Genomic DNA, 8,627 nt, shown 5'->3' on the forward strand with positions numbered 1-8,627 from the left:
TTACCCCGTAGACACCCCCTAGCCACCCCCTTACCCCGTAGACACCCCCTAGCCCCTCCCTTACCCCGTAGACACCCCCTAGCCCCTCCCTTACCCCGTAGACACCCCCTAGCCCCTCCCTTACCCCGTAGACACCCCCTAGCCACCCCCTTACCCGTAGACACCAGCCACCCCCTTACCCCGTAGACACCCCCTAGCCACCCCCTTACCCCGTAGACACCCCCTAGCCACCCTCTTACCCCGTAGACACCCCCTAGCCACCCTCTTACCCCGTAGACACCCCCTAGCCCCTTACCCCGTAGACACCCCCTAGCCACCCCCTTACCCCATAGGATCTTGATTCTATCAGAGGGTTAGTTAAAGCTATTAACATGCATTTCTTCTAGCTGGCCAGGGTTTTAACAGGTACACAGAGTGGTTAGGGGGTGGGGACAGACCACCAGCCTCTCAGTGAGCTGTGTAGCTGACTTACTTTGGCTTTCTTCTTGCGTTGTCGTGTCACTCCCACCTCGCTGACTGACAGGCTGTCACTCAACTCCCCGCCCCCGCTGGACACTACTTCCTGGTTACCCCGCTCTGGAGCCCTGGTGACCAAGGGCGAGGCCTGGGACTGGAGCTGCCCAATCAGCTGTCCCGGTTTGGGTAGCACCTGTGAAGGTGGGGGAGGGGGGCGGTCCCATGTTAAGACTCTGGTACAAAAGTGGCGAATCCCACAAATGTACTTAGAGTGCACATCAACAAGTGACCCAACAAGACTGGAGAAGTGTCAAGTATATGCCTGCTGACCCACAGGAGGGCCTACTCACTGACAACTCTGAGGAGGAGAGAGGGCTGCTGTCCAGTCTGAGCTAGAGGCGAGAGACAATATTAAACTCGAGGAGGAGACAGAGAATCATGAAAAAAAAGACTGGGTTCAAATTCAGCTTTGCGATTTTTCTCTCCCTCCCTCTCACTCACTCTGAGGTAGGCAGCCTTGGGGGAGAGGTGGCGGACAGTGCATGTTCTGTGGGTCTTCTGGAAGAAGAGTGGGTTGCCCTTCAGATTCAGCTAAAAAGAGACAGAGGCTACAGGTCAGCGGGTCTGGGATAACACAGAGGCTACAGGTCAGCGGGTCTGGGATAACACAGAGGCTACAGGTCAGCGGGTCTGGGATAACACAGAGGCTACAGGTCAGCGGGTCTGGGATAACACAGAGGCTACAGGTCAGCGGGTCTGGGATAACACTGAGGCTACAGGTCAGCGGGTCTGGGATAACACTGAGGCTACAGGTCAGCGGGTCTGGGATAACACTGAGGCTACAGGTCAGCGGGTCTGGGATAACACAGAGGCTACAGGTCAGCGGGTCTGGGATAACACTGAGGCTACAGGTCAGCGGGTCTGGGATAACACCGAGGCTACAGGTCAGCGGGTCTGGGATAACACCGAGGCTACAGGTCAGCGGGTCTGGGATAACACCGAGGCTACAGGTCAGCGGGTCTGGGATAACACCGAGGCTACAGGTCAGCGGGTCTGGGATAACACAGAGGCTACAGGTCAGCGGGTCTGGGATAACACTGAGGCTACAGGTCAGCGGGTCTGGGATAACACTGAGGCTACAGGTCAGCGGGTCTGGGATAACACAGAGGCTGTCACACAGTAAACTACTGATAAGCACACTTCTAAGTTCTCTCTCTACTTCACCATGTTGAGACTGTGCAGCATAGACAGAGGAGCCAGCTGGGAGTGATCCAGTAGCAGGTTGTAGGCCAAGTCCAAGTGCTGTAGGGACGACAACTGCTCCACTCCTGCATAGGGTCACAGTCACACACACACACATCTAGGCATCTCATACTGAGACGGGGACAGAGTCAGCCATCCAAGACTAACAGAGACTTCTTAGAGAGTACACTGAACAATAGGGAGACGGTTGGGGGAGAGAGATGGGCAGAACTGGCAATGAAACGCTGAAGTCCCTCTCTGTTCCAATACTGATAGAGGTCAGTTCAAGGGGTTGTGCATATCAGGTAGTCTTGAGGGAGTTTGCAGATGGAATACTATTGCTAACTATTTGGTATTGATGATTTTTGGCAAACGTTTAGGGATAATATCAATATTAGGGCTGTGGTAAAAATAATGTAAAAAATATCACATTTTCCGTAGAGAAACCCCCATACTATCATTCATTATAGCGTGACCACATGGTGTCTATCAGATGTGTTACAGTACCGTTGATGGTCTCCAGCTCATTGTTTCTGAGGATGAGAGTGAGGAGTTTGGCTCTGGAGCTCAAACCCAGCGTTGGTGCTCTCTGGAGATTGTTATAGCCCAGGTTGAGGTGCTCTAGCTCACTCAGAGGCTGAGAGGAGGAGGAGGAGAGAGAGACAGTAGATATGGAGATAGCCCAGTGCAGTAACTTACTGCATGTCTCCAACTCTGACCCGCTCTCAACACACAGACACAAAACCTATCCAGAAATACCTTGAGAAAGTCAGCACACTCCTGGATTTTATTGTGACTAAGATCCAGAGACTTCAGAACATTCAGTAAACTCTAAAAAAGGCAGAGTGACTCATTAAAACATGGCCAAAAAAAGTCATTCACATTAAAAAGTCAAACTCAGTGAATAAATAAACCAGTGAGCAGGAGCATGTGTGAGTGTCTTACCAGTGACTCATCCAGGCAGACTATAGCGTTGTAGCTGAAGTTGAGGGTGTGCAGCTCCAGCCAGGGCAGTGCAGAGCTGAGGTCTCCCCCACACAGAGACAGTAGCTCCTGCAACAATAACACTGGCTCAAACTCAAACGCAAAGGGGTCTTGTTATTCAGAAAGAGAAACGGTGAAGTGTGTGTGTGTGTTACCTCCAGGGAACTGAGGCTCCTGGAGCAGGTGAAGACCTCTAACTGAGAGTAGACTCCCCTCAGGTCCTCCAGACAGTGAGGGGGGATACGCTTCAACTGGGAGACAGAACAGGCCCAGAGTAAGACAGATTCATCTATATACAAAATGTATACTGTTTTGTTACAAAGGAGAAGCGCACACATTTTCCTCCCATACCTCTAAGGACTTGAGAGACTTGAAAGGAAAGATCTTGACCACTGACTGAAGCCTCGACCCGGGTGGATTGATGAGCTAGGAATGAAAAACCAAAGGCCAAAGAACATTATACAGAATGCTATAGCTCCACCTAGTGGCTCAATGAAATTCCCTCAGATGTCAACATAATTCAGTTTTAGTTGGAACATTTATGAAGTGCTGAGCAAGTTATGCATACATCTATTACAAAACTGTTCACAAATAGAGCAGGCCACACACACACACACACACACACACACACACACACACACACACACACACACACACACACACACACACACACACACACCTTGAGGGAGACAGTCTTCTGCAGCACGTCGAACAGGAACTGGAGCTGCAGCAGGGAGGCGGTGTCAGCAGGGTGTGAGGGCAGAGCCAGGAAGCCATGTTGGTGAGTCCTGGAGAGGAGGTACTGCTCAAACAAACGACCTAGGTGCTGCAGAGAGTCTGCCTGTAGAGTCAGGGTACTGCTGCCGTCCAGCACAGATGCACCTGGAGAGAGGAGAGACAATGGTAACACACCACTTAAAACCAGCAGTTATAATGCAACATAAAATATATTAAGCATGTAGCTACAGTATAGCTATGAGGCCCTAATAATTTCTAACAAAGTCAAAAGAACAGATTAGCAGGTCTGGGATAACAGGGGCTATGTCTAGAATATGTTTTGGGAGACAGACATGATTTCAAGAGACGGTGTTGATGTTACTATACCATGATTCCGAAGCAGAGTGGCCAAGCTGTTGACAAGGGTGGATTGGCCACTGTGACATCCAGCCATCCTGCAGGTAAACAATGCACCATAAAATAGAGGAGAAGCCCGAGACAGATGATGCTGGGGAAATGTGACACGTGCAAACAACCCAAACAATAGCACAAATTGTTAAAATAAAAATACGTTCTCAACTTACAGTATAGAGATGATGGAAGCTAACTTGAAGGATACTGGTTAAATACCAGCTAGCTTATTAGCTAGCTATGTAGAGTACATTGCAATGCAGGACCTGCAGTTGTTTGTGAACGTTAAACTGGGCTACTCACAAAGCCAACACGAATCTATCTCTAGCTAGCTGTTGTAGCTTGTCTTGGATAACGTTCCATAGACTATTTCTTGAGACAACAACATACCTTAGCTATCTTATGTGACAGTCAAGCAGTGGTCAACACCGACATTCCCTTCCGATTGCCAGCAATACGACAAAAGCATCAATCAAATAACTTAAAGTGTACTCGGTTGTCGATGTTGACATCTTCACTTGGACTGATGTCACGTGAGGAAGTTTCGAAAAAAAAATATACAGTGGCCCGGAGAAACCAAATTTCAAAAAGCAGAAACAGGCGTTTTCGTAACTAGTGCCAATCAATGGATAGTGAAATATTATAAATTAGCGAGACATCTCTAAAAAGAAATCGTGTGCATGTGCAAAATATGATTCAAATTTCAGATTCAGTCTGATTGCTTGGCCATAGCCACCACTAGATGGCTCCCTACCTCAAGAAACAGGATCAAATCATAGGGGATCAACAATATTTACTTTATGACAGTGACAACGCAATGGGGCATTTCCAATTTGCTCATTTGTTCATCTTTATTAAGTGCATTCTGAGAACACTCAGCACATCTTTCTGGTATGCTTTATCGTCCTTTCAAAATGTTCTGGATGTTATCTTTACAATGGAGTGGAAGGACAATACACAGTTTTCAACACTGCAAGAAGTAGCTAGATGTAACTAGCAAAATAGTATCGTTTAGCCTACTAAAGACTTTTAACAAATCTGTAATTGGGAGTAATTAAGTAAAGTAAGCATTTTTACAAATAGGCCTACTACCAATTCCTTTGTGGGATCCTTTAAGTTTCCACCTTTTATACCAAATGTCCAAAACTAAGTGGTTTCTCTAATTTAAGCCTGTACCATTCATGTCTTGTTGCTAGGTAACACGCACACACGCACACGCAGGACAATCTTTTTCCATTCGGGACTGGGGATGTTTTCCATGTAAGGATTTATGTACGGTAATTTGGTAAACATTTCCATCCACTGAGATGCTCTGGCAGGAAAGGTTCTCTGCAGACCAAGCATGCACTGAAAGCATTTTGGGACTGTTTCAAATTCTCAGATTTTTGGGATTGCCTTAAAATCTAGCAACATGATTTATGTTAGGGAAAACATGGACCAACTAAACATTGTGGATTAGTTGGTTGCATTTTTATGGGTGGAAATGTCTTCTAAAAAAATCTCTAATTGTGTGACCTTGATTTTCCATTTCAGTTTAGACCATTTAGTCTGCCATCTTCTGTTTGGGATTCTCAATGTATGATCATATGGTTACAGAAGTAAACAAATACACAATGCTTAGGTTATGTTTAGATGTTTAGATGTCTTTGTGTGTATGAAGTGTTGGATTACGTTTATATTGGCCCATAGATCTGAGAATAAAAAGTTTTCCACAATCCTCACCATTTCTCTATTTATCCAATCAGTGACTCAGTCAAATGAATGTCAATTAAGTCTAATCAACACACTAAATAAACCATGCTCCTTCACTGTACAAACGCTGCTCTCAAAATGGAAGAACAATACCTGACTATCCCCCAGCAAGCACAGGTAACCTAGCCTGGAACTCCTGGAACCTAGCCTGGAACCTAGCCTGGAACTCCTGGAACCTAGCCTGGAACCTAGCCTGGAACTCCTGGAACCTGGCCTAGAACCTAGCCTGAAACCTAGCCTGGAACCTAGCCTGGAACTCCTAGAACCTAGCCTGAAACCTAGCCTGGAACTTCTGGAACCTAGCCAGGAATTCCTGGAACCTGGCCTAGAACCTAGCCTGAAACCTAGCCTGGAACCTAGCCTGGAACCTAGCCTAAAACCTAGCCTAGTCCCACATCTGTTTGGGCTATTTTTTGGTGTGACACTGACCAAAAGGGTTGGCAAAACAGCACAAAAATATCTGGGACCAAGCTACGGAAAACCTCCTCCTCCTTTGTGGCCTTTTGCACAGTAGGCTACATGTAAATACAACATGGTTGTAAAACGATTCCTCTATTGGCTCATAATTGGCAGAGAACGGAGGGGTGATTCAGGATCGGGACATGTCAAGTCAAGGCTTTTCTTCTTCCAGAACAAGGTCAAAGGTGTATATCACTGTCCCTTTGTCTTCACTGCATTCGAAGGGCTTGTTTTCATTGTTGCATGTGAACCAGTACTGTTTACTTTTAGCCCTGAACAAATCAGGCCTGTTAGAAGGCTTTGGCAGGTTGGATTAAAGCTTTCTTGGTTCTGTTGTAGCAGTTAAGTACTGTACTGTACTGTACTGTACTGTACTGTACTGTACTGTACTGTCAGAGAGAGAGAGAGAGAGAGAGAGAGAGAGAGAAAAACCTCACTAGTAAAATATAACATGTGAGTCAGTAAACCTCTCAGGTCACAATTCATCACAATACAAACACAGGGTGTGCCCAGGGATCAGGCCAGGCTACTGTTCTTATACATTGTAGTCATTAAAGCCAGGATACTGTTCTAATACATTATAGTCAGTATAGCCAGGATACTGTTCTAATACATTATAGTCAGTATAGCCAGGATACTGTTCTAATACATTATAGTCACTATAGCCAGGATACTGTTCTAATACATTATAGTCAGTATAGCCAGGATACTGTTCTAATACATTATAGTCAGTATAGCCAGGATAATGTTCTAATACATTATAGTCAGTATAGCCAGGATAATGTTCTAATACATTATAGTCAGTATAGCCAGGATACTGTTCTAATACATTATAGTCAGTATAGCCAGGATACTGTTCTAATACATTATAATCAATATAGCCAGGATAATGTTCTAATACATTATAGTCAGTATAGCCAGGATAATGTTCTAATACATTATAGTCAGTATAGCCAGGATAATGTTGTAATATATACAAATATAAACAGGTCATCCAACTGTGCTAGGCCCATATCGGAAATATGCCCTTTTCTAATCAAAGGGATTTCTGCTCAGTGTTGTAATGTTTCACTTCATACCAATCAAATGTTATTCGTCACATGCTTCGTTAACAACAGGTGTGGACTAACAGTGAAATGCCTACATACACATATTGAAATGAACTATAGTTCTTTACATATGCATTGAAACAGATAATGTATTCATTCACTGCATGAGGAGATCTCACCCAGCGCCCGCTATCAATGCGGACCTGTACTTTATCTAGTGTATATATTGACTTAATAATTCTGGGGGGAATTTTAGGTAGCTGAACTTGATGGGAATGGCATTGCAATAACCGCTGGCCAGATACTGTGGCTTGTTACCCCATTACCTGGTGGCTGTCCCCAGACACTGGACAAACTCTAGCCCCAGGCCTTGTTTATAAACCAGGCCTTCTCTGCTTCTCCTCCCCAATGTTGCTTTTTATAAAATGACATATGAGGTTCTACGCAAACACCCCCTGCATCATCCAGATGCCCCCCAAGATACTGGCCCCTTCAGAAGGGCCCTTTCTCCTCGCGTCCGCCCTCAAGGCGAGCCGGGATGCCGACCATAAATAGGTGAAATACCATGAAATCAGAGGGCACCCACAAAACAAAATAATCCACATTTATATCTGTGACTCCCTGCCTGGCTGGAGAGTATGGTTACAGTATATATGCAATGTTTATTTCTATGCCCTTAAATAAACAGCAATTAGTCTCCAGGGCAACCACCGCACTCACTGGACGGGTTAATGGGAGCCTGTTTGGTATGTAAGCACGACACCTCAGCGCCTGGCCCCAGCTGATCAATAGGCAACATACACAGCGCCCACCAGGTAGGGAATGGCATGCAGCCTCTGGGCAGGGCTTTCATTAAGTGGCAATGGACATGGAAGGAACGCATTTTGTTTATGTTTGTTTATTTATTTATTTTCTGGGAGAGGGTGCATGCTGATAAAAATAAACATGCTACAGTATGTAATATTGCCTCTCTCAGTCTCAGGCCCAGCCAAGGGAATGCTGCCTCGTTTTCCTCCATTGAGTTGCATGATACTACCACATAGAACATTCTCTTCTTACTATCTAGAACTTACATTTCTTAGTTTCCATTGTTCAGAATAATTTTAAATAGAAGGTTTATAGGGCATCACTTCAGTGTAGCCTATGTGTGTTTGGGTTTGTCTGACAGTTCTTTCTGCTTGTTGTAATAAATCCACAAATCTATCTATATACAGGCCTCATCAACATCAACAGTTGGCCAGAGACACCTGGCTGAGTACCATAATGTAAGTTGACTACAAAATAACAAGTTATTTGGACTGGTCTTAGGTATACTTGTGCATGAACACTTAAGAGGCTATATAATATTTTCGTCATAGCACAAAATTGCCTGTTAGGGTTTGCCTGCTGCTCTTCCATACGCACCACTGGTCTGACGAGCTGTCAGTTAATCCTGCCGTTGGTAGGACCCTGCAGAACTCAACCCAGCCGCTGGCTTCACCTGTTCGCATGCACAGTTATTTTACCTGGAGTTGCGTTCCAGCGCCTCACTAAATGACAAGAAGTTCCATGCCGAGA

At 45.4% G+C, this 8,627-nt stretch overlaps 1 protein-coding gene across 4 annotated transcripts in view; it reads right to left on the reverse strand.

Annotated features, from left to right (window-relative positions):
* Window positions 1-4,384, reverse strand: part of LOC106575601 (serine/threonine-protein kinase 11-interacting protein) — a 37,640-nt gene extending 33,256 nt beyond the window's left edge. The window contains exons 1-12 of one of the 4 annotated variants that reach the window (XM_045699114.1): window positions 4,201-4,383; window positions 3,787-3,854; window positions 3,362-3,564; window positions 3,034-3,108; window positions 2,838-2,933; window positions 2,644-2,751; window positions 2,458-2,529; window positions 2,206-2,335; window positions 1,681-1,784; window positions 958-1,047; window positions 807-848; window positions 473-649 (exon numbers count right to left, since the gene is read on the reverse strand). In XM_045699114.1, coding sequence (XP_045555070.1) covers window positions 473-649; window positions 807-848; window positions 958-1,047; window positions 1,681-1,784; window positions 2,206-2,335; window positions 2,458-2,529; window positions 2,644-2,751; window positions 2,838-2,933; window positions 3,034-3,108; window positions 3,362-3,564; window positions 3,787-3,853 — 1,164 coding nt within the window. In that variant the 5' untranslated portion in view covers window position 3,854; window positions 4,201-4,383. The other 3 variants (XM_045699115.1, XM_045699112.1, XM_045699113.1) reach the window with 3 other exon arrangements.
* Window positions 4,385-8,627: the final 4,243 nt, after the last annotated feature.

The sequence above is a fragment of the Salmo salar genome, chromosome ssa17, assembly GCF_905237065.1.
Source record: "Salmo salar chromosome ssa17, Ssal_v3.1, whole genome shotgun sequence".
Lineage (NCBI taxonomy): Eukaryota > Metazoa > Chordata > Actinopteri > Salmoniformes > Salmonidae > Salmo > Salmo salar.